The sequence below is a fragment of the Alligator mississippiensis genome, chromosome 1 (genome assembly GCF_030867095.1).
Source record: "Alligator mississippiensis isolate rAllMis1 chromosome 1, rAllMis1, whole genome shotgun sequence".
In the NCBI taxonomy this organism is placed as follows: domain Eukaryota; kingdom Metazoa; phylum Chordata; order Crocodylia; family Alligatoridae; genus Alligator; species Alligator mississippiensis.
In genome coordinates, this window is record NC_081824.1 from 320,991,989 (window position 1) to 321,018,129 (window position 26,141).

General features: G+C 43.2%; 1 protein-coding gene across 3 annotated transcripts in view; it reads right to left on the reverse strand.

The window, feature by feature from the left end:
* The window catches only part of NHS (NHS actin remodeling regulator), a 370,561-nt gene that overhangs the window by 89,104 nt on the left and 255,316 nt on the right, over positions 1 to 26,141 (reverse strand). Inside the window, exon 3 of one of the 3 annotated variants that reach the window (XM_019494996.2) lies at positions 23,543 to 24,010. The exons of the other annotated variants lie outside the window; for them this stretch is intronic. Within the exon in view, the coding sequence (XP_019350541.1) occupies positions 23,543 to 23,576 (34 nt within the window). The 5' untranslated portion in view covers positions 23,577 to 24,010. The remainder of the gene's footprint in view (positions 1 to 23,542; positions 24,011 to 26,141) is intronic. 3 annotated transcript variants of the gene reach the window in all.

Here is a 26,141-nt window from a genome sequence, read left to right on the forward strand (position 1 = left end):
AAGGTTTCAGATGAAGTTGGCTGCTATGTATATTTTGAGGAACCAAGGTTCAACCGACACTTAAAAGTACAACACTCGAAATGTTACTTGTCCAAAATAAGTATAGCTATATTATTTTAATGTTTCACAACTCTGACGCCAGAGGGGAAAGCACTCAACCTGTGAAGACGGAAGAGTTAGCCATAGCAACTGTTGCTATATCAGCACGAGTCATTATAAAGAAAGTGGGGAGGAGGAGAATGGATAGAGAAGGGAAGGAAGGAGAAAAGGTTGCTCTCTCTCCCCCCCTCTCCCTCCATCACCCCCAGGAAACCCTCACCCACTTTACTTTCTGAGAAGGAGATTAGGTTTTGGAGGGATTATCTTGTCTTTTTTCTTTTAATGTAGAAGTGGATCCCTCCCATACACATTTTAATAGGGCTTCCAGGGTTCATTCCTTAAGCTGTCCTCGGGTCAGCACAAAAATAAACTGCATAAGCAACACCTCCATGAAATTATCTCTCTCCGCTCACTTCTGTAGCTAGGCCTTGGTCCCACACACACAAAAGGCAATGGTAAAGCTCATCCACAAGAGTGCCAACTAAAGCCACAAGTTACTGTGTCTGATCTGTTAATCTTTCCCAATTTCCCAGTATTATACATTCTTTTATGATTTATTTTATTGTATTCCAGTACTCACAATACAAAGTACTAAATGGAAGTTTTGACTGTACTGCTGAATGTACTGATTGGTTTGGTGCAAAATATTGCTACTTAGCTAATAATTAAGATAGCCCTAAAACATGGTATCAGAGTAGTTTGAGTTTCAGAAATATTCTTCTAGCATTGTCTTGTTCTTTTGTTATCAAGTTAAACCCTGAAGATTTTTATGCTACATTTCACTCACAAATTACATCTGCTGTCTGCACATCTGTCTTGTCAGAATAGCATCTTGAGATGTAATACACATTAGAGCACTACACATTATTTTCCTGTTCATGTATTTCAGGATATAACACTCTTGCATACTCAGTGTGATTCCCAAAATTCAAGACAGTGTCATTATGGATCTCCTGGGAAACACCAGCCTAAAAAGGCTTAGCAACCTCCAAAGCAATGACCACAAAAATAGAATCAAAATGGAATCATTCCAGAGTGAGTTTGTCATATGTGGCCCCAAGAGAGCCACCCCAATTCCTTGTAATAAGCAGGGAATTTAAAGTGATCATGGGAATCTCATATTTATTTCTCTACATCTTCCCACACTTTCTTCATCAGCTAACTAAGAATTTAAATAAGTAAGAATTGCCCTGCCTACATTTCTGTTCAAGGGCTATTACATGTTAATTTAGAAAAACGTCTACAGCAGAAGGGTTAAGTTCCAATCACCTTTAGTACCTGTAACTGTGCTGGAGCAGTGCTTCTTAACGAGGGTGCTGCAGCAGCCTGCGTACCACAAGATCCTTTTAAGTGTACTGTTGGGTGCCATGCATATTAGTACTGTTGGGTGTGCAAATACCTATACTTGATTCCCAAGATGAACCCAGAGGAAGTGTCTAGATGAGCGTGCATGTGTGGTTTGCAGAGCCATAAACCGCATGCAGTGAATGTGCAACTGTGTGCTGCACTGCAAATTTGCAGCATGGTGCCAAAATTTGATACTGGGATGTTCAGGTATCAAAAAAAAAAGGGCCACAAAAATGGTGTGGTGCATGTGGCAGCAGCGTACGTTGTCAGAAATGGAATCTAGCCATCCAGAGCTAGGCTCTGTGCAGCTTGATTGGTACTGCTGCTGCTCCAGGAGGCCCCCAGGACCGCAGGTAAGGCTGCCTCCTCCTCTTCACCCAGGACAATTTGGTGTACACTGGAGTGCCCGTGCAGGGGCATGCCCTGGGGCACAAAGCAGCAGCACAAATGTGTCTTGCTGCTTTTTATGACCCTGGAAATGTATGCCTTTGCATTTGGGGATGGGTCCAGTGATTTCAAATAGAAATCCACAGTGTCAAAACCATTCTGACCTGCCGTGGACTTTCTAGGTTCCTTGCAACAGAATAACTACTCCATTATTTTTTCCATAGTCAAGAAACAGGTGAAGGTCAAGAGCTGGCTTTTCCGAGGGGTGCATTGAGTCTAAAAAACTTGAGAACCACAGTGATATATAATGCCAAATAGCCACAGCAACTGGAAATGGACACTGACTCAGGGTCATAGCATACACTGAAGCAGGAAGTAAAAAAACCCATAGGTGTATGTTTCTCTTTCATTCTACTTTTTCTGGTAAGGGATAATATATATCGTCTCTTGTGCTCTTTTCCTGTGGCATGTTATAGGAATTTTTTTAGGGTGGTTTGCAGTTGTTGTGTGCAAAAAAAGTAGGTTATAAATTTTAGTGTGGAACCTTTTAGAGAACTGGTCACCTGTGAACAGAATGCCTGGACTTGATAGTCCAAAAGGCCTTTCTAAATTCTAGTCCTATGTTCTTAATGTAGTGCTAGCACATGGAGGTGGCAGACATTGACTAATTCCTTTAATAGTTATATATTTGTAATGAACTGGTTCTATGTCAGAAGCAAAACAGGTGCTAGAGCAGCAGGTCTATACTCATGGGATGTGACCTCAAAGGAAACAATGAGAAATCCTCCCAAGAGCCAAATTCAGCATTGTGGGAGACTGCAGTAAGCCTTGATAATGTAGTAGAGAGGGAAAACTTCAGCTTACTGTTTTTAAACAGACAAAACTACTGATATTTGATGAAGTAATGTGAACAATCTGAATAATGGGAAATAATGGGAACTGGGATACTGGTTCAGTACGAAAAATTCAACACCTATTATTTTCTTCCACACTGAAGATGGGTTGAAAGGAAAAGCACTTCAATATGTGCATGCAATATATGAATGAGAGAGAGAGGGAGAGGGAGACAGAAAGCACGAGAAAAGGGAGATAGATAATTTTTTTCTTCGTCTGTCAAATGGCTGTATAGTTGCTACAAAAGTTAAATATCATTCTGAGGCCTGTACCATTGCCTAGGCAAGGGAGGTCACTTGCCTAAGTGATTAACTCCCTTTACTGCTGAGGGTGCAATGGGAGAAGAGTCACACTTTTTCTCTTCCATTAGTCTTTGTGGGAGAGGAATAAAGGAACATATATAACCAAAGGAGAGAGCAAAATGCATTGAAATAAAACAAACAATAAACACAATCCACAGAGAAATCACAAACTCACAGACACAAAAATTAGGTTCTGGGACCTTCTGGTGCTTGAGAGAAAGGACAACTTGAGTTGAACACCATGGTATAAGAGAGAGAGAAATGGCCTGTAACATTCTTCTGAGATCCATAATAGCACTAAGTATAATAGTGAACCTTGTTATAGATCAATCATTAAAAGGGAATGAATATATTTACAAGGCCAATTAATGACTTCACGAACAGCAGGAAGGGAAAGATCACAGGTTAGCTATCTATCTGGAGTTTCTCAAGATAGGCCTGAAATTTATTGGAATGCTGTGTAAGTTAATCTTATAGGTAATAAAAAAGTCATTTCCAGTAACAGCAGTACAATTTAATTCAAACAGAAATAAAAAAAAAAAATCTTGAGGACAGCAGGAAAGGCAAACAAAGCATCATGGCACTTCTTTGTTCCTTAGGACCAAGCCCGAAAGGCAGTTAAGTGACATAAACAATTTGTTTGGCTTACTCCTGAATCGTAGCTTCTGCTTACTGAGCATAGGGATAGACGCACAAAACAGTTACCATAAGGCAACTGACATGTGGTAATCCTCTCCGCTTTGAACTCAGTATAATTTGTGCGCCTTTTTATACCCTGTGACTACTTTGCCTTTTAGTAAACCTCTCTAGTCACGGCACCATCCTTGCACATCTTGTGCTGACAACTAGGCAGACAGTAATTAGCTCTCACAGTGCAAAAGCCATTTCATTTGTTTTTTTCCCCACTGATTCCATTTAGTCTGACAGATTTTCTTCCTTTGCTAAGGCCGCACAGAAGTTAACAGTGGCCCCATCCTGCATGCCCTAGCATGACTTTGAAATAGAAAAATGAAATAAGTTAAATCCAGGTTATAAAAAGAGAATTATTTCCCCTGTAATAGGCTTACCTTTCAGAGATTGGGTTGTGTCCCAGGCTTGAGATCCTGCTGTTTTGATTGGTGGAGCCCATCCACCAATCAGGAGGCAGCAAGAGAAATAAAGTCACACCCCTTTCCTGAGGGGAAGGGGAAAAGAGCTCCCCCAGACCTGATTGAAGACTGCAACACTGTCAGGCCTGGAAGCCTTCAGGGGCGGAGCCCTGGAGAGTATAAAAGGAGCTGCGTGCCCAGCACAAAGGAGGATGCAGCGGGGGACTCAAGAAGAGCGGAGCCAAGAAAAGCTGGGGAGCTCTCCCCCATTTGGCAGTAGGCTCAAGACTCCTGAAGGTGCCACTGGAGGAGCAGCCTTGGGAGCAGCATGATACTGCTCAAGCTGTTGACAGCGCACAGGGACGGTGTGCAGACCTGGCTCTGGGAGCAGTGAGAGACTGGTCGGGTCCATCACGGTGCGCAGTTCGGTGCACAAAGCCCAGGCTTTGGGAGCTGTAAGCGGCGACTTGAGCCTGCAACCCCAACAGGGCCAGCGGGCCACACGGTGCATGGGACAGCGCACAGGGCAAGGGCCTTGGGAGCCAGGGAGCAGCGGAGGCAACTTGGGCTAGCCACCAGGCATGAGGACGGACAGACGGAGCCTGAAGGGTCTGGCCTGTGCTAAAAGAACCCTTGGTGCCAAAGCCAGGGCACGTGGAAATAGTAGTGCTGCAGCATGAGACCCAGCACCCAGAAGCCAGCAGTGGTGGTGCAGCAGCTGAAAGGAGCTAAGCCCTCGGTGCCCAGAGCAGGGCATAGGGTGGAGAGGAAACCAGAGGCCTGGAGGGGTGCTCCAGCAGAAGAGACCCCATCAAGCTGCACCCTGACCACCGCCACCTGAGGGACAGTGAGTCATTGGGCCCTTGGGTCCTACAGGGAAAAGACATTTGGGGCGGGCAAACCCAGAGGAGGGTTCTGCCACCTCCCATGAATGGCAGCCAGGGCTTGGGCACTGCTGTGGGGGGTAGGGGGCTGCAGACCTGGGTCCCTGGCCCCATAGCTCTGGCAGCTGGGGCTCCCTCTGGTGAGGCTGTGGGGGCAGAGGGCTGTGGGTGGGGAGCACCAGAAGGATTGCGGGGCCAGGGGGGAGTGAAGGGCACCAACAGGGCTGGAAGGCTGTGGCTTGGGAGTGAGGGGTCTGGACCCACATTCTGTGAGATAAGGAGGCAGAAGGAGCTCTGATTTTCCATGACAAAAAACCCAAAATCAAATATCAAAATGTATAGGTATTTATAGGTATTTTGAATTTATTTTACTATAGTGATTGAGGCACTTTAAATTCCAAATTCCTTTAAAATTGTAAACATATCAATAAAACATTGTGTTCAATTGATACCTATATATATAGTGGCATTTCGTTATTTTAATGACAGATTTTGGGGGGAGGGGTTATCAGAGAATTTGCTATTTTTATCAGATAATTTGGGATTTTTTTTATCAGAGAAAACCAGGATCCCTGTTCATTACAAACCTCAGAAGAAACAAAATTACAAGCTACTGATCCTAGGCTTATACATTCAATTTTATTTTTCTTCTCTACTGCAGCTCCCTAATTTCCTCAGTTTATTTAGCAGACCAGTAGACAGTGAGATTATAGGCCCTGGTATCAGGCCCTTCCTATTACTTCAAAAATTCAGCACATAATCTTTTCCACTTGAAAGGCAAAGGGTTGAATAAAACTGCTACAAGGTGTATAGATAACTGCCTCAATAGCTATAAGCAAAAGTAATTATTAACAGGTCCATGCCAGAATGGCAAGAGGTTTTGAGTGGAGTTCCACAGAGGTCTGTCCAGGGCCTGGTTCTATTCAACATGCTTATTAACAATTTGGATGCTGGCATAGAAAGCTTCTTGAGAAAGTTTCCAGGTGACATGAACTGGAAAGTACTATGAACATGCTAGAAGATGCGAGTGTAATTCAGAAGGATCTTGACGAAATGGGAAGTTGGGCTAGAGCTAACAGGATGAAGTTCAATACCAACAAATACAAAGTACTACACCTCCAGAGGAATAATCCAAAACACAAATACAAAATGGGGGACATCTGGCTGGATGCCAGCTCTATGGAAAAGGACTTGGGAGTCTTGGTAGACCACAGACACAATATGAGTTTGCAGCGTGATGCAGCCACACAGAAGGTCAGTGCGGTTTTGGGCTGAATCAATAGATGATGATAGTGCCTCTTTACTCAGCATTGGTTAGGTCTCATCTGGAGTACTGTATGCAGTCCTGGGCTCCATATTTTGAAAAGGATGTTGAAAAGTTATAGAGGGTCCAAAGGCAGGCAACAAAGATGACTGAGGGCTTGGAAGGCAAGTAATATGAAGAAAGGAGCTAGATGTGTTCAGCTTGTGGAAAAGGTGTTTAAGAGGGGACATGATAGCAGTCTTCAAATACTTAAAGGGCTGCCATAAAGAAGAGGGAAAGCACCTTTTCTCTCTTGCTGCAGAGAGGAGGATGTAAACCAATGGCTGGAAGTTGCAAAGTAAATTTAGATTGGAGGTCTGAAAAATCTTCTTCACTGTGGGAGTCGTGAGGCTATGGAATAGACTGCTTAGGGAAGCTGTGGGCTCTCCATCGCTGGAGATGTTCAAGAAGAGGCTGGCCAGTCACTGGTTGGGGAGGGCCTAGGTGTAGCTATGCCTATTTTCTACCATAGATATTTCCTATGCTTCTTGGCTTTGCTGGTTGCTCCCACCCCCACCCCCTTCCCTTTTTTTCTGCTACATGTGTCAGGTTGTTTTTAAGCCTCCCCAGAGGCACTGAGTGTTGGCTACAGCTGTGGCTGGGGACTTCAACTGGGACATGACAATTCTCCTGCTAGGAGCAAAGCCAGAAGTTCCTGGCTAGAGGGTCTTATCCCTCCACTCAAGATCAGACAGATAGCCACATTTGGGGTCAGGAAGGAATTTTATCCCATAGTCAGATTGATATGGACTAGGGGGTGGGGGGTGCCTTCCTCTGTAGCAGGTGTTGTGACTCCCTACTCAGGAACTTTTGAGTGTATATTGATTAACATTTTATAGAAGCAGGACATTGGCTGCCATGGTTCCTCTGCTTTACCTGTGGTAGATTAGGCTGCTAGGACTATGTTGTGTCAGGGTTAAGAGTAGTCTTATGTAGAGTTTAGATTATGGTTGTATGGGATGGTTTGGATAGGGAAAATCCTGCCTCTGGCAGGGGATTGGACTAGATGACCTCTGGAGGTCCCTTCCTGCCCTATTCTCTATGACTTCTATGACCTTCTGGGAGACACCAGACTCAACTACTTAAACATCTGCAGCACTTGATCATGTACATTTTATATCAGTTAGCAGATTTTTCTCCCTCTGTGTCTCACATGACTTTTATTCCACACAGCCATTTCCTTAAACAGCAGAACAAATGACCCAGGGCAGCCACACAGTTAGTGTAAGACATAGGAGAAGTATATTCAAACTGCATGTGCATGTCCCTCCAGAAGGAAGCACAGAAGACATAAGAAAAAAAATACAAAAGGTGTACCCTACAAAGATGACTTGAAGTGACTTAGCCTCCTTGTCAATAAGAAAGATAGCGCCCTGGGGTTTACCTTCTCTCAGCTCAAGGGAGTTCAAATGCTCATCTGCCACCTAATGAGGAAAATGCCCTCATCTCTACTTGATAGAGTATCAAGGGAATAGCATTCACTATCTCTCCTGCTAAAGCTGACCTACTGTGTAGGAAGAAATGCAAGATTCATGGGCCAGAAAAATCAAACAAGAGGAAGACTGACTGTAGCCTAGTGAAGAGGGCATTCCCCTAGTGGGGAGAAGTCAGAAGCTCTGGTCTCTGAATTCCCTCAGCCTGCTGAAGACCAAGAACATACATCCCTCACTTACCAGGTGAGTGCTTTAATGACTAGGCTACTGTACAAAACTAGCACTGTACACTTAAATCCCTTTTGGAATTGCAGCCTTGGCCTATGTGTGCCTTAGCTTTCCATTTTCCCTTCCTTTTGTCTGTCACATCTGCTGAGAATAACACCTTCTTCAAAAAGGAACCATTGTTTAACATATGCATGATTATTGCCTACCATATCCCTCAGCTGCAGTCTCTAGCCACTACAGCTGAATCTAGGTGACCTCTAGTTTTTCATCTGTTTTTAAACTAAAACCACAACCTCTACATTGATTATGGAAGGAGACTTTGTCAATTAGTATGTAACACATATTTTCAAAATGTATGGACCAGGAAGTGGTAGACTTAGATTGATCTGATGTATCAAAATATGCCCTAATGTGACAAATGAATGATAGTTACATGCTAATTGATAAAGTCTTCTTCCAAGAAAGCTATATTGTGATACTGGAGTCCTTGTTTCATTGGGTCAACGTACTATGTTACAGCTTCACATCATAAGGACATGCCACTTGTTAACCAGTCTCTATGTGGAAAATCAGATAAAGCATAATGTAATCTAAATGTGGAACTGGTTTACAATCATAGAATCATAGAAAATTAGGGTTAGAAGGGACCTCAGGAGGTCAGCTAGTCCAACCCCTTGCTCAAAACAGGACCATCCTCATCTTGCAGATGAGGTTTCCAGGATGTTGAAGATGCTTTTAATGAGTAGGCTTATCCATGATTTAGGACAGAAGTTGTAGTGATCATTGGGTTTCACTTCCTTGGAAGAGATAATGTCCTCTAAAAAAAGTCAGTTCAGTGACACCCAGCATGCACTTTGCTCTATTCAGTTTCAAATTTGCAGCTCTAGCAGCCTCTAGCACTTCCCAAAGCCTGATATCATGTCTTCTTTGGTGAAGCTGCAGATGATAGTATCATTCATAGAAGTGTCCACACTAGGAATATGCTCATAGATCATGCGTATGACTTTATGATATACTTCAGGAGCAGAGGCAATACCAAAACATAGATGCAGAAATCTGTATCTTCCAAAAGGAGTATCAGATGTACATGGATACATAGATGCATAGAGTCGGAAGGGACCACAAAATAATTTAGAGCTTTCCTCACTGGGCATTAGCTGTCAAAATCATCAGTTGACATCCAATTTACTGAAAAATTGTGCATTTCTGAATTGAGATTCAGCTTTTCATAAGCTGCCAAACCCAAAATTTGTGTCACCTCCTGAGGTACCACAATCAATGGGAGTTTGTATGTTCTGTTTTTATTTTGGATGCTAGCAATGCATCCCCCTTGCACTGGCAGCCTTTTGGCTAAGCTTAAGGGAGACGGGGCCATCTGAACCCCAAAGCCTCTGGTCTTGGGGCTTGCACATTGGATGCCTGCCCGGATGTGGGAAGTATCTGAAGCCCCAGACTGATGGGTCTGGGAGGGAGGATACTTGTCCAGTGGCACAGCCACACAGTTTTGACAACTGAGCTCTGCTCAGTCAAGTTTTGGAACTTGAGTATTGAGCTTTGCCCAATTGATTCTGGAACTGATCTGGCCTTGAAAAAGATTTTAGAGCCACTCTAATTAAAGCACCACTGCATCTTGTGTATCTTGTGCACTGAAAAATGGGGGGTGGGGGACACACTTGAACTAAAGCTCAGTCAACAAGCTCTAGCTCAAGCACACCAACCACCATTTTTAAGCATGGGGATGCTGATCCACAAGATACAGGAGACTGCTGGAACGCAGTAATTGCCACGATCCAGCAGACTCAATTGAGTCTGCTCTGACGTGCTGGATTTCCAGCATGTTGGAGCAGTCTCTGCGCTGACGTATAAGCACCCATTGTTCCTTGCACTTCCACTGGCAAAATACAGTCTCTTTCTTTTCTTGATTCTTTACTTGATCTGTATACAATTCTCCTGGTATGCTCTCAACTGTGTGCACTTAAAGTCTTTTGTGCTTGGGATCTGCAGCATCTGGCAAAGTTGTTCCTCTTGCTACAGGCAAAACAAAGCTTTCCAAGTGCAGCACAGTGTTGGGGTCACGTTGCCATTCCATATTTATTGCATGTCTGCTTGTCAGCTGTCCCTCCTATAGGGCTCCTTACCAATGGATAATTCCACCCTGTGAGGAGGGCTCTTGCCATTGGAAAATCCCATCCTTTGAGGTGGCTTTTTCTGGCCACATTCTTTCATGGCTACTGTATGGATGATCTCTGTTGATACATTCAGCTCTGCAGCCTGGGCCTTCATAGTTTCTGTTGCCCTGCACATTGGACAGTCTTCTCTAGGGATAAGTCTCCCTACACACTTCCTCATGCAATAACTTTTCTTGTAATGCAGTGTCTGCAATGCCACAAATAATCCTATCTTTACCCAGAGATTCTGTCAAGTTCCCAAAAGCATGGTTCTTGTTCCACCTCTTTAGTTCAATAACATATTCATCTATACTTTGTTCTGTTTATCTGCACATAACAATTCTTTGTCTTTCAAGGGTTTCATTCTTTTCTGGCCTGTAGTACTCTTCAAATTTAGTCACAATATTACACTTAACTGCATATTTTGGCCTTCTGTGAAGGTAAAGATGTTATAAAGTCAGGGCTCCTGCCTCCCCTGCTACAATATGCAAGATTACAGATGATCTGACTTTGTCAGATTTTTTCTTTTGCCCCTGTGGCTGGGTATGCTAGGTACCACTCACACCTTTGGCTGAATGCCCTACAGTTCCTCTGCTATATTGCCCAACAGTAGAAGAGCAAGTGGAGGTTGCAACACTTCCATGACCAACTGTCCTTAAACTAGAACTGTGCAGGTAGATCACTTACAGTGATGCTTGTCCTTCCACACAGCTGTGTTGCTCCACTTGCTCTCAGGTTCCAACTTCTTCAGGTTGAATTGCATTTTTTCAAGTTCTGTCTCATTTGCCATATCTGGCACAATGTAGTGATCACCAGGTTTAATAAACACAGGCATAAGTGAAATGAGAATCATAGAATGATAGAAAATTAGGGTTGGAAGGGACCTCAGGAGGTCATCTAGTCCAACCCCTTGTTCAAAGCAGGACCATCCCCAACTAGATCATTCCAGCCAGGGCTTTATCAAGCTGGGCCTTAAAACCCTCCAAGGATGGAGATTCCCCACCTCACTAGGGAACCTTTTCCAGTGTTTCACCACCTTCCTAGTTAGAAAGTTTTCCTAATATCCAACCTAAACTTCCTTGCTGCAACTTGAGACCATTGCTCCTTGTTCTGTCATCTGCCACCAGTGAGAACAGTGTAGCATCATCCTCTTTGGAACCCCACTTGAGGAAGTTAAAAGGCTGCTATCAAATCCCCCTCTCAAGTCTTCTCTTCTCCAGACTAAATAAGCCCAGTTCACTTAGCCTCTTCTCAGAAGTCATGTGCCCCAGCCCCCAAACCATTTTTCTTGCCCTCCGCTGGACTCTCTTCAACTTGCCCACATCCCTTCTATAGGGGTGGGGTGGGAGGGCAAAACTGGACACTTGTACTCCAGATGTGGCCTCACCAGTGCAGAATAGAAGGGAAAAATTACTTCCCTCAATCTGCTGGCAATGTTCCTACTAATACAACTCAATATGCTGTTAGCCTTCTTGGCAACAAGGACACAGTGTTGGCTCATATTCAGTTTATTGTCCACTGTAACCCCCAGGTCCTTTTCTGCAGAGCTGTTACCCAGCCAGATGGTCCCCAGCCTGTATTGATGCATGGGATTTTCCTGTCCTAAGTGCAGGACTTTTAGATAGAATAATCTCCAATTGGTCTAGGTCACCCTGAATCTTAGCCCTACCCTCCAGCTGTCTACCACTCCCCACAGCTTGGTGTCACAGTCCATTCATCCAGCCCATACTTCCTTAGCTTGCCTGCGAGAACGTTGTGGGAGACCATATCAAAAGCCTTGCTAAAATCAAAAGGAATCAGAATTTGTGGTACAGGTGATATCTTTTATTAGACCAAATAGATTTTTGCAAAAAAAATTTCTTTAAGTGCAAGCTTTCATCAGACAAACACCCTTCATCGGGCATAGGAGATAAAATTGTAAAAGTTCTCTTAGAGAGAAATGAAAGTTCATATTTCATAAGAAAGTTGAAGGTGCGGTAAAATCTCCTGTTTGGAACAGTTCATTTTATGCAGGTTGGGCTCAGAGAAAAGTTGGAATAGTCTGTATACCTCAAAGTTGTTTGGTGGCAAACAGGATGTAGTCATATCTCCTTCTGGTTATGATGTTTCATATTTCACAGAAGAGTAAAAAGATAGAATGCTCCCCTGGGCAGGAATACCCTTGCTAAAATCATGGTATACCACATCGACTGGTCTCCCTGCATCCACAGAACCAGTCATCTCATCATAGAAGGCAATCAGGTTGATCAGGCATGACTTACCCCTGGTGAATCCATGCTGACTGTTCCTAATCACCTTCTCCTCCAAGTGCTTAGAAATGGATTCCTTGAGGGCCTGCTCCATGATTTTTCTGAGGACTAAATTGAGGCTGACTGGTCTGTAGGTTCCTAGATTCTCCTTCTTCCCTTTCTTAAACATGGGCACTATATTTGCCCTTTTCTATTTGTCTGGGACCTCTCCTGATCACCATGAGTTTTCAAAGATTGCTCTGCAATCACGTCAGCCAACTCCCTCAGCACCCTCAGATCCATTGCATATGGCCTCATGGACTTGTACACATCCAGCTTTTCTAAATAGTCCCTAACCTGTTCTTTCACTACAGATGGCTGCTCACCTTCTCCCCACACTGTGCTGCTATATGCAGTAGTCTGGGAGCTGACCTTGCCTGTGAAGACCGAGGTAAAAAAGACATTGGGTACTTCAGCCTCTTCCTCATCACCTGTCACTAGATTGCCTCTCTCTCTAGAAGAACTAAACTACAAATTTAATGTGAAACAGTAGGCAAACTCTGCAGACCCTGACTCTCTTTTGAACTAGTTAGCTGCTCCCTAACTCAGGGACCATCTCCCAATTCCCAACTCCTTCACTCTCCTGTTAGAAAGCACCTCAAAATTATTACTTCTATCATTACAGAGGTGCCAAACTTATGGGCAGTGGGGGGGGGGGGTGGCAGGCTGTGCCATAGCTGAGGGGTGGCTATGGCCTGCAAGGTTTCCCACTGTGGCTGCCATAGCTACTTTGCCAGAATAGCCAGCACCCGGGGGATTAGCACTGCTCCCCCTCACTCCCACTTTTCCCATTACTGACTGACACCTACGTTAGTTGCCAACAGCGACTGAAAACCAGACATTCATCAGTGGATAATGAGTGATGACACAAGTAATGATAGCATTAACCTGCTGCATGCTGGCCCACATTGATACAGCTGTAGCAACAAGCTTTGTGGCTTGGATCCAGGGGTGGGTTGTTCAGCTTGTAAGAAGTCCACGAGCCATATGTTTGACCCAAATTTAGAAGATGGACGGTGACTAGTGACTACAAATCCTTCAGTAATCTATTCCACTTGTTACTGCATTCTTGATGTTGGCTACTTATAAAAGAAGGATGCTTTCTACCTTCATTGCTGTTTTTCAAAGAACAATGCTGTCCATGGCTATTTAGTACGATGGGTCCGGACACTGGACCTGCTCCATTGTTTAGGATTCCACCACTGCGTCCACTCTTGGTGAACAACTGCACTTTAGGTGCGATGAGCCCCAAATATGAAACCCTCTCTCCCCACCCTTGCAGCTATCCCACAGTCTTTCCCTTTAGAGAGTTCCTTTAGAACTATTATTCTAAATAGTTTAGAAACACTTATTGCATGTTGCTGGAACAGCTCCTCTGCTGATATGGAGTGACATAGTTCCATTGGAGCTATTACATCATTGAGAAATTGCTTTTAAGCTTCAGACTTTATAGACAGGTAGGAGTTATTTCTTTCTGCCAAGCTACTAGCTTCTAACAGCTGAAGATCTGGACCATAATCTTCCTCTCCAAACTCCCTTTCTATTTTTTTAAAACAAGATACCCTTCATTTTTATATTTTGAAGGTAGCATTTATCATGTCCTTTCTATATTATATTTGCTTTTATGTTATGCAGGCCCTGAATGTTTTGGCAGAATTGAACATTTTATTAGAGAACAATTTACTATTAATTATTAGAATCATAATCATGTCAGAAAAGAATCTACCATTATGGTTTGTAATCCATTGTTTAACATTTAACTAAGAGTCACAAGGTAGCAATGGATCAGGCTCTGAATGCTGTGAGCGTGGCATTGGTGACATGACAACTGAGTAGCCTATCAACTTTTATAATCAGGAGTACTAGCATCAGAACTAAACTCAAGATTGGTACAAATCACTGATTTTAATCTCACCCTCTCATATGCAGTGTCTTTTCCTAATACAGCACAGCACTCATCAAATACTTTCATGTTAGTGTTTTATTTTCATCAAATTGCATGCCATACTGACAACAACTAGATTACTCCCAACTTCTTCCATAGAATAGAATAACGGCCTCTGGGAGACAACAGTGTTTTATCTTAATTAGCCAAGACGGGTTCACTCTACCCACATGGGAGAGCATCTGAACCCAGAATACAGCTGTTAATATGAAATAAGGAAGTCTGTCACTGTATCACTTTACAGTGAAGGTGGAGGATACACAAGACCCTTATTCTGGAGTAATTTGACTTTACTGTAGGGTAAAGTGGAGCAGACATACAATGTGCAACCTTACACTGGTGTCAGTCACTTCCAAGGTAAAATTACCCCTCAAAAAGTGAGGAACACCTGTATAATGGCATACCCTACCCTGGTGCATCAATCCTATGTCTGCAGCTCTAGCTAGTTTCATCCCAGAGCTTCAGTTTAGTTTAGCTCAGTTCAAAGAGGTTCTTACCAAAGGCCTCCACTTAATGGTGAGGTGCAGTAAGTACACTTACTTGCAGACAACTACCTCAGGTGAGCTGGTTGCATATCTGTTCTGGACACTCATAAAGTCTTACTCTGGAAGTAAAATCTGAGGTGTGTCATTTGTCTATACTCAAGATGCCAAAAAATTGGATCCACAAGAGAAAAATAAGGCTGCCTGTAGATGTGTTTGTTCGCATTCTAATTAGAACGCATCGGAGCAGACTTGATTAGTCGAGTCTGCTCCATATTTGAATTAGAACACTCCAGTGTCACCTTCTTGGCTCGTGTATTAAACCCCCTTTCCCCCATTTCAAAATGGCTGCAGGGGTGCTTTAACTAAACCTTGTCAAATGAGCTTTAGTTAAAGTAACCCTGCAGCTACTATGAAATGTGGTGAGGCGGGGGGGGGAAGTTTAATACATGTGATGGTGAGCCATTTTAATTAGAGGGCTGCCCTCCCCCCAGCCACTGACCTCCGAGCATATGTATAGGCACCCTAAAATTCTCTCATCTTAAGTTTCGTTAACTATTAACTTTTGTTAGCTTCTGGGCCACAGGGCAAATCCCATTAACAGAGAGACAGAAGGACAGATAGATTTCATTGTTAACACAACAGAAGCCCCATTTCTACATTAATTCAGGCCTTGTTATTTATAACCCATTTCAGCCTTGGGAGCAGTGTTCGATTGCATATGTTCCGAGCCAGCTTTACAGCACGTTCTTATTTCAAAACTAATCACCTGGTTCTAAATTACCGGCGAGGCTTTCAAAGAATAAAAACTTTGGTGGTTATGGTTGTTAATGGCCAGAGGCCATCCATGGTAACTATAATACACTGGCAGGGTGTTGATTGTAGGAGTAATTTATTGTGCACTGAAAAAGTAAATCACAATTTCCTCTTGACTAGTTGTAGATGCAATCATGTAGGAAAGGGAATAAAGCATTTCCATGAGGCTCTCTTTTCTCTTAATTTGCAAGACATTTGTTTCTTTCCTCTTATCAATGTTTGACATTTGGACTTTATGTATCATTGAGAAATTGCTTCTAGGTTTCAAACACTAAAACAAGATCAGATTTATGCTTGCACAGCCCTTTTTCTTCTAGCTTCTTTTGCAAGGCAAAAGCTTGTGGCATATATAACTAAGACGAATCCAGTAAATAATTGTGGAAGAAAGGAATCAACAGATAAAAATCTAGTTGCTATTCATGTATTAACTGGGACCGTCTATATGTCCCTCCAGAAACACCATCAAAAAAGGGAAAATGCTGCACAAAATGTGGGGACATATACTCTGTTTATGTAAATCTGTGTACCTCCACTCAAGTCACCTGAGTTATCCTGATTAATGTCAGATGAAGATCTATACTCCGTTCCATTCCATACCCCTAGTTAAGTTTTAGGTTTTACGCTCTCTTCATAAAACATGATATTAAATAAAATATCTGGGCATTTACATGCATTCCAGAAAACAGGATTTCATAATGAATACAAAACCAGACCTGATTAATCTGTTCTTGGTTTGTCTTGTCTATGATAGGGACTTGTGCACTTGAAAGCATAAATGGCAGCTATCTCAGACTGGCTAAGTTCTAGAGATGGGTGAAAAGTTTTGGTAAGCTCGAAAACAGATCCTGTTTTTAGAACTGAACTGAAGTTCTGTTGAGGTCCTGAGATCAGAGCCATTCTGCACTTTTTATTTCTGACCAGAACCAAATATAAATAAATTACAGTAAAACAAAAAAAGTCACAAAATTTCTACCTGGTACCTAGAAATTTTAGGAGAACAGGTTTTCTTGGGAGATTCTATCCTGGTTTTTAGTTATGTAGAGTACTTTTTATATAGCGGTGGACAAAATGTGGCCCGGGGGCTGGATACGGCCCACCAGGCCATTCTGTCTGGCCCATGGGACCCCTAAAAAACTTATAAAATGAATATTAATCTGCCCTGGGCTGCCTGTCATATGGCCCTCGATGGCTTGCCAAAACTCTATAAGCAGCTCTCTGCCCAAAATAATTGCCCACACCTGTTTTATACTGTCATTGGGCTAAGCATCTAAGCTATGAGTGAAGAATCCACCTTGTGTCTTGGGCTGGTCTGGACTCCAGGGCCTTCACAGGCCAGATCTGAGCCTGGGTCCAATGTGGTGGCATAGTTATTGCAGTGATGGCAGTGGGGCAAGCAGTGGACGGCCAGGCAGATGAAGGGTGATCAAGGGCTGTGCCAATACCCATGTCCATCAGGGCCTTGGGGATATTCAATGGCAGGCCATGCCCTCTTTTAGCTTTGAACCCAAATTCCAGATGGAGGAGCTTTATACACCAGATCTGGCCCATGCGCCATATCTTTGGTCTCCCTGATCTAAGCCATTCCTCAAGTTCAAATCATTTGAATTTGACTGAACCCAGTCAATGCACTATTCTGAACTTACTCATGTGAATTGGCCTCATTGTTTTAAAATGTGAATTACCCTGATTTCAGTCCAAGGCCTCAGTGTGAAAGCTTACTCAGATCAGAAGCAGTGGTTGCTGAATCTGCAAACTGCAGTGTCAAACATAAGGCAAGCCACAGCATTGCTGAATAGGTGTAGCTAAGTGAAGAGTAGCTGTGTGTCATGAAGAACACAAAGGATTTGCTATGCCTGGCCTATGATCACGCAGTTTACTTCAAGCCCTGTGATCTCAGAGTGGGAGCAGTGTGTGCAGACATTCACCGGTGCTGGGAGCTACACAGGGAATCTGGTGTAGGTAACACAGGGTGAGGGAGGGACAGGGAGAATAGGGGCAGAGGGCATCTGGTGGGTCCATGGGGGCACTGGCAGGTCCAGTGGGAGGGCAGGAAGGGTAGAAAGAGGCTGGGGCTGGGGCAAACAGTTGGGCTTCCCAGCCCCAGGGCTGTGCTCTGAACCCATACACGCATCTAGTTAACCTGTTCCCAATCTAAGTTAATTCACCTACCATTTTTGGCCTGATTTAAGCCTCCCGAATGTCTACCCAGATAGGCATTTAGATCCACCTAACCCTTGTTAGGCGGATCTAAATGTGACATCTGCACATATGCAAAGATGGCTCATTGTATGTGCTCCCTTACATTCCTGTACCAGCCACCCAAAGCATACACTGGGGGAACCTCCAGAGTTCACCATGTATCTCAATCTGCCCTGTACACATGGGTAGGAATGGATGGGATCTGCTTCCTAGTCTAGTCAGGGTATTACCGCTTACAGAAGTTCATGGAAAAATTACAAATGGGACATTTCCACCACAACCAACATTTTGCCAGTCATTAGGCCAGACAAGCACCTAAATTCGAATCACCTCAAATTGGGGAATAGGAAAATCCCACCCGAAATCTGGTGCCTCACAAAAACAGATCCAATCTGAGCACTCACAAACTTCCACACCTAAACCCCAAATCTACAGTTTGCACCTGGAGCCCATCTACTCTGTGACACAATTATTCAGCTCCTCATTTATACAGAGGAGTGGAGAGACATCAGTGCCAGGGACTGTTAATCAGTTGCAGTCCTGCATTAAATAGTTTAACAATCAAGAGCATTGCTGTTTAATATTTAAACAAAATATTTAGCACTTACTGGATAAAGTCAGTGCTTAATTGCTTAAGCAGAACAGAAACAAGTACAGCTGTGCTGCTGGAGCTCACACCCCACAGCACCGGCATCACAAACCCTGCCAACTGTCAGCGAGTTGGAGGTTATTATTCAGGTGAATCAGATAAGTCAATAGGTTCACATGCGACTGACTGCCAGTGAGCTCCAAAAGATCTCAGACTTTTGTTTTTCCATGTTGTGACTCAGAGAAGAAAACAAAACATGCAGTGTACACCAGGGTTCAAACAAGGCACAGGAACTCTCATGTTACAACAGATAATTGCCCTCTCACGCTTAACTGGGGATGAGGGCTGCACTCAGTCTTCTTTCAATAAAAGCATATTTTTAAACCTGCTTAATTCCAAAATGCTTTGAAGTCAATTGGACCAGGCAAGCATGTAACTGCTTTGAGGGAGCAGCACCCTGTGGGTTTGAGTCGCTTATTAATCGTAAACACCTGATCCTTCCAAGTCCCAATAAAGTGACTGGAAATGGGAGTCAGAAACAGCCCTAAGGGACACAGTGAAGCTATGATACCTAGCAGAATAAAGCAGTTACCTTAGAACATGGGGGGGTGTCTACATGAGACACTTTACTGTGCATTAGACTAATCTAATGTGCAGTTAGTGTCACCATCTACATGTGCACAATTACTGTGCAGTATATTAGTCTAATGCACCATTTTTCTAGTACCTATATTTGACTCTGGAGGCTGCTGACTAACGTGCTGTACTGCACGTGCAGACACTGACTGGGAGAAAATTGCTCCTGGTCAGCCTAGGGAACAAGGGGCCGCAGGGGGCGGGGAAAGCTGTCCCGGCTTGGTGGACTGTGCCTATCAGGTCCTGATCTCCATGTGGCTGGCAGACAGCTGCCTGACCAGCTGGGACAGCTCCCCCTCCTGCCCCTGCTGGCTTGGGACCAGCCTAATCTCTCCCCAGCTGGGACTGAGCTGCCCGCCAAACCAGGACAGCCCCCCCTTCCCCCCCACCCCCACCCTCCAGAGCTAAGCCCCTGTGTCCCCTGCCAGCCTGGGCTCAATTTGCTCCCAACAGGACGCATGTGTAGGCATATGCTGGGGTGCACTTTAATGAGCCTGAATTTTCTGTGCAGAAAATTCAGGTGCATTAATTGCACATATAGACACACCCAGGAAGTAGGGAGACTAGAATTTTCTCTAGATTGGTCCCTTGATTTGCACTCCTTTGGCATGAAACTGTTCTTTTGGTTTCTTTTCCTCAGCAATGTGCTGGTCAGGAGCTGGTCCTTCAGGTCAATTTTCTTGAACTAAAAGGAATAGGGAATGTGCATTCCACCATGTTTGAAGCACAACATACATGCTGAGTGCTACCATATAGCAATGCAGATAATAAAACATGGGCTCATTTGTGTCTTTAAGGTGCAGCCATGTATTGGGAGCAGCACAGAGCTGCACTATCATGAGGCAGCTTCAGATCACATTCTGTACTGCAAAGACTAAATTCCTTCCTCAGCAACCATCAGGAGGAGCAGCACAGATGTTGTTATATCTCTAGCATCACTGTATGGTCAGCTACTAGCCACTGAGTATAGCATGGGGAAGCCATCCCAGTCCCCTGGGGACTACAAGGACTGCAACTGCACAGGCATATAAATGAAGGAAGGCTTCTAGCATTTTGACTATCCCTCCTGACTCAATAATGGTAAAACAGAGCACAATCCAACCTTTTCTTTTATTACCAACATCCTTCCACTGAACCCAGGGGTACTGCAATTCCTGCAACTACACCAGTACCATATTAGCACAAATCCATTGTTAAACCAATTATATAAACGTACTGACCCCCACTAGCAAACAGAACAGGTTTGCACCAGCAGAAGAATGCTAAAGCAGCTATATCAGTTGCCACTCTGATGAATTACATAATGCCTAAGCCAAGAAAAGGAAATCCTCAGCTCAGAGTATACCTGTAGTTAAGTGTTGGGTCTCCCTGGAGCATGAGATGGTGAGTGATAGATCTGTCTCAATACCTAGTCACAATGTCAAGGGATCAGGCTACAGAACCAGTTAAAGGTAATTCTGAACTTCCTTCCATGGCTGTTTGACTCATCCCAGACTCAGGGTTAGTCCAATATTGGCTTGTTCTGCTAATTTCACTAGGTCAGATTCTGATAGTCAGACTTGTGTTGAATAACACCTTATTCCTTGACTGCTTCCATTGACTTCACCAATGAGATGATTTTAGTGGAACTTTTTGAGGAGAAAAGTATTATCCAATACAAGTAAGGGCTGGTCTACATACAAAACTGTAGTCATTTGACTAAGCTCATAGTGATGTTAAACTGTCACAGCCCCCTGGGTAGATGGTTATATCTGTTTAGCTTAACCTGATGGCAAGAACCTCATCTACATAAGAAAATGGATGAGCATATTCTGCTCCAGCTGTTCTGGAGTCACCCCTCATCTGGACGTTCTGTTGTAGGAAGTAGCATAATTATTCTGTAAAAAAGTCATTTTTGTTCTGAAATAAAGCATCCATGCAAAGAGCTACTCCTGTATTGCAAATAGTTTGGTCAATCTTCCCAGGTAGACAAGGCCCAATTGACTTGAGCTAAACCAAAATAAGATTGGCTTAACCAGAAGTAACTGTACGTATACAAGGATTTGCATCGCTAATAAACTTGGTTTAAAAAATGCACTTATAGTTCAATCAGCTCAACCTTCCTATGAACATGACTTCAGAAACGGCTTAAACTAAACCACAGTAAGGTCTGATTTAAATCAAACTAAATGTCCTCACAGAGTTTTGCCCCTGTTCTAATTGAGTTAGTTTTAAAACAGATTTAAGTTAAATTAATTCAACTTGCTCATGTAAACAAGACCCAACTGAGATAGAATCTAGCCTGTACCTTAACACAGAGTGTATGAGCATGCCAGTACTGTTTACACTTCCAGAAACAGCAACTCGTCAGACAAACTATTCTCACAAGATGAATCAGTTAGCAGCAGCAACAACAACATCTGGAACAATAAATTGCTTACTTGAGGCAGAAAACGTGCAGTTGCCCTATAGTAGCTTTTACTGCACTGTAACGCAAAGTCTGCAAAGACTTGTATAGAAACTATTTTTTTGTCTTTTAATTATTATTACGGGACTGGTTTACCAAGCCTGGAAACTCAGAGGAAAAAAAATCTCAGGGAAATGTTTATAAATAGCTTTCCCTAACTAGATGATGTCTAGAAGATTATGTTTTACGGGACATCATCTATGCAAGTTAAACATCATTTCCATAAAACAGTCAAATAGCAGTTCTGGAGGGACTGCAGTGAGATGGCTTGTAAAACTTCCTCCACTGCCAGGTGCTGCTATGTAGCCACAGTGTCATGCTGCAGAGGGAGGAGCCAAAGTGTGGAGTTATGCTAAATAAATCAGAAAAGACATTACCTACAAGGACTTGGGAGGGATTTAGGACATTAACATTGAAATGCTTAACATTTTAGTGGCTTCCAGATGCTGTCCACTAAAGTGATCAGCCTCTGCCACTGTGTTAAATATGTTACTGACCCTTCCTTTAATCCTTTTCACATCTGCATGCTAGTAACATACGCACACAAGAAACCAAACCAGACCACCAATGGCATACACATTACTGTAATCTTTGCCAGACATCGATAGCTTTGACAGTAATGGGTTTTAACAACAAAACAAAAACCCAACTCCACAGAACTTCCAGATTATGGAGAAAACTGTTGAAAGAGCCAATTGTTGAGAAAAACAAATCAAGCCCTCTGCTCCTCTTCATCCCTCCCTTCTCTTAGGTCCCCTCGCTCCAAGCAGTAGCTGGATCTCCCTTATTAAACTGAATGTGCCTCTAATGCAAAAATGTTTGACTGCATCTGCATTTTGCCTGAGGTATGTTGTATTTTTTTTTTAAATATGACAACAAATAATCCTGCCCAGTCTGCATTTTTCTTGCCATAAACAGGTAACAGAGCTGCTTACCCAAGGCAGCAGAATTTAACAAATCAGAAACAATTACCACCTCATTCCCCAGATAGTAGCAACACAGTGGGCATGTCTACACAAGACTCTACTGCGCAGTGGTTACTGCACATGTATAATCATGTACTAAATAAAGGTGCAGTAACCAGAGTTACTATGCAGTAGTGCTGGTGAACACCTTTTAAGTGATGTTATTGCACAGTAGCCTAATAAAACTGTGCAGTAGCATATTAGCACCATTGGTGCTGTGACGTGCTACTGTACAGTATTATTTGGTTACTTCACAGTCAATGTCTCGTGTAGATGTGCCCAGCAATTAGGCGACCCCACTGTTGTCATTTAGAACAAAAAATTTTAAAATCCCCAAGAAGTGAAAACCTGTCTGATGATTTACAAGAAGGGATGGAAAAAATAAAGAAATATAAGCACATCAGCTGGATGCCAAAGGCATTCTGAATCCTACATAAGATTAATATATGTCTGTCCTGCCTTTTCTCATCTTCCTGTGAAACTATCACCACCTTCAGTCAATTGGTAGTCACTGACTGCAGTGTGTGCCAAATGACTTAACCCTCCTCTTTTAACATATTCCTTAATAGTAAGAGCCACCCACTAGGAGTGGTCAAAAAAAAAAAAATGCTGAGAGCCACCAAACTCATTGCATTCATGATAGCTAATGATGGACTGATTATGCCCCAGGTCCTCAGACAGCCCCTTTGTAGTCTCTAATCCAGCCCAGAGGCTGACAGTGAAGGGCTCTTAATGCTCAGTCCAATGCTCAGGCAAATCTCAGTGCTCTGTGCCAACAAAAATAAAACCATTAAATGAAATACTGAAACACGCTCGCCAGCTTTCAAACAGCAAGGACAGAAGTTGAGAACATCAGTCACCTTCATTCAAGTTTGGGAAGCAATATACCTGTTGCTGATACTTTGCCGCAGTCTTTGGCTCTTAAAACGGAAGGCAGGGGCAACCTTGCAGTGAGAAATCAAACTTTGCTGTTCGGGAATCTGGGGAAAAACACCCTCCCTCAGCACTCAATTAGAGTAGGAAATCCTGTCTTAAAAAAATACCTGCATTCTTCAGCACACAGCAGCCCAGGGCCATGGTTGAACACACTGTTAAGCTTCCCAAGAAAGTATCCAAATACCTAACAGCCTCCTTCTCTTTTATCCATAGTATTCACTGAGTCCCAGTGATATCTGAAAGCTGACTTGCCTAAGTAAGGAGGGGAGAAGAGAGTCAGGAAAAATAACCTTCTGGGAACATGGATGGCATAGGCTTTGAGTGAGCATCTGCACACAATCCAGACTCCCCTTCTTGACTGCAGATGGTTTAGCCCAAGTACTTGGTCCTTCTAATCTCTTCACCATCCAGCTGAATGGCAAATCAGAGTAGTGAATAGTAATCCCACTGCTCTTATTCTCTATCACATGAGGGGTTTAACACTTTCCTGCTTGAAAGATCAGAGTCCCGAGAGTCTTTATTTGGTTAGTACTGTGGTTGATCAGCAAAGGGATCTGGAAACAATCTTGCAGCAGCTGTAAGGGGGTAGAAACATGTAAACGTTAACGGAGGCAGGGGAGACCAAACAGAAATTTCAAATTTACAGACTTCGCTAATAAACGATTAAAAGAAAAGATAACTATGATCAGCTTTTGACCCTCGGTATTCTCTGTCTCACACTATATCCTTTCTATCCTAAGCAGAGCTTGCTGAGAAATGTCTGCTCATTGTGAAGACTGAATTATAAAACAGACACCAAATTCTGTTTGCTCTAGCTGGAGTTGTGTTGGATTTCCACTGATGCGACGGAGGGCAGATGCTGACCTGCATTCGCAAATGTTTACACCATTAAACAAATTGATATGGCAACTTCTGGTTATGAACATTTAAATAAAAAAAGGACAAACTACAAATGTAATATCTTATTCAGTAAGTCCTTCATGGTACTGACCAAATGCTCATTTGATTTCTGATTTCATCATTCTGTGTGTGGACGATGCCATACCTTACAGTAAAGAGATAGTCACTGCCCCAATTTAAGATTAAAAACCAGGACTCATATTCATCATTCCCTGTTGAACACAGAACTATACAGTGCCATAGAAGGAGAAAGGGGGCAGGGGGCAAGTAGGGCAACCGCCCCAGGCACTGAAGTGAAGGGGCACCAACAGGCGCTGCCCAGCTGGGCAGGGTGCGGGATGGAGCCGTGAGTGGCTTGTTTGGGGTAAGGGGGTGTGAAGACGGGCAGCTCCTGCCCCTGAGTGCACTCCAGGGCAAGCATAGGGGGGCATGTGTCCCCCGAATCTGTGCACAGGGCGAGGGAGGGCTGCCACTGTGGGCTTTGCCCCAGGTGCCAAACTGCATAGCTATGGCACTGGAACTATGCTACCAGAAACTGTTACCTATTATTTTATCATTACTGTACTGTAAAGAGACATCAAACTATTTCACTTTCTATTTCCCCTACTTTAACACTATTTCTTATAATTCACCTCTTGTTATCTTTGATGCCAGTAACTAGATTATAATGTGCATAAACCAAAAAAAGGAGGTGGGGAAAGGGATTTAATAAGAGATTTAAAATATAATAATAAGGATAACATGACAAGAATTTTTCTTCCTTTTCTCCTTCTTCTTTTTGGAAAATTAGAAAGTAACTGCTTAATGTGTGAGTTCCCATGGTTAGCCTACCCACCTCACTGATTATAAGCAAAATCTGAGAGGTGCAACTTGAGTTCAGAACAGGAACTGAAGCACAGCAGAGGCTCTTTGATGCATTAAGACAGCCCAAGTCAACAGAAGGTCTGGCTGTAATAGAGGCAGCAGCCTTGCCTTGGAGAATGTGACCTAGATAGGAACGTCAGCTTTCCAAACATCAATAAAGTAGATCCAGTGGCTTATACAGGCATGAACATTTTCTAAAATACTTATAATTGCAGTACTTGCAGACTGCTCTCCCTCCCACCATGTGTATGCCCTGGCAGTGCTTTGGGGATGGGAAGGAATGAGAGAAGCGGGCTTTAAATTTTTATAAAAGCAGTGTTTAGACATAATGTAAAAATGATTGGTTTCTTTTTAAAAAAAGGCTAAATAAGTACATTTAGCCAAACCTCCTTTCTTGAGCCCTAGTCAAGCAAAAGACAAAAGTAACCTTCTTGGTCTAGCTATTTCCCCATAAAATACAACCTCACAAAGGGAAGGAAACGGTGCTTTACATTTTTATTTTCTCTAGGAAGCAATAATAATTTTTAAAAGGGATGAAATCTCCCCAATCCTGTTTCCCCTCAAAATGACCCCAAACAGCAAAGGAAAAATATTTGCTCTCAGCACTTGAGCAAGCCATAGTGAATTAACTTTTTGTTGTTAATGGCAAGGCTGCTATTTATCTGCAAAGAATCAAACCAGATGTTCAAAAATAATGGAGGGCTTGATGACTCACAAAGTTAGCCCTTCAACCTTGAGAAATAAAGACCAGCCACACAGCCTGGCTGAGGTCACACATGAAGGAAGTTTAAAGGTCTCAGACCCAGCCCAATTCATCTGCATCACCAAACTAAGCATTTGGACACAGTTACTCCACAGGAGCCTAGCACACAGGCAGAAGAGAGTACCTGTTGGTCAGGTTCTTCGGCAAAGCTATTTGTCAAAGAAATGTTCACAGTCTGC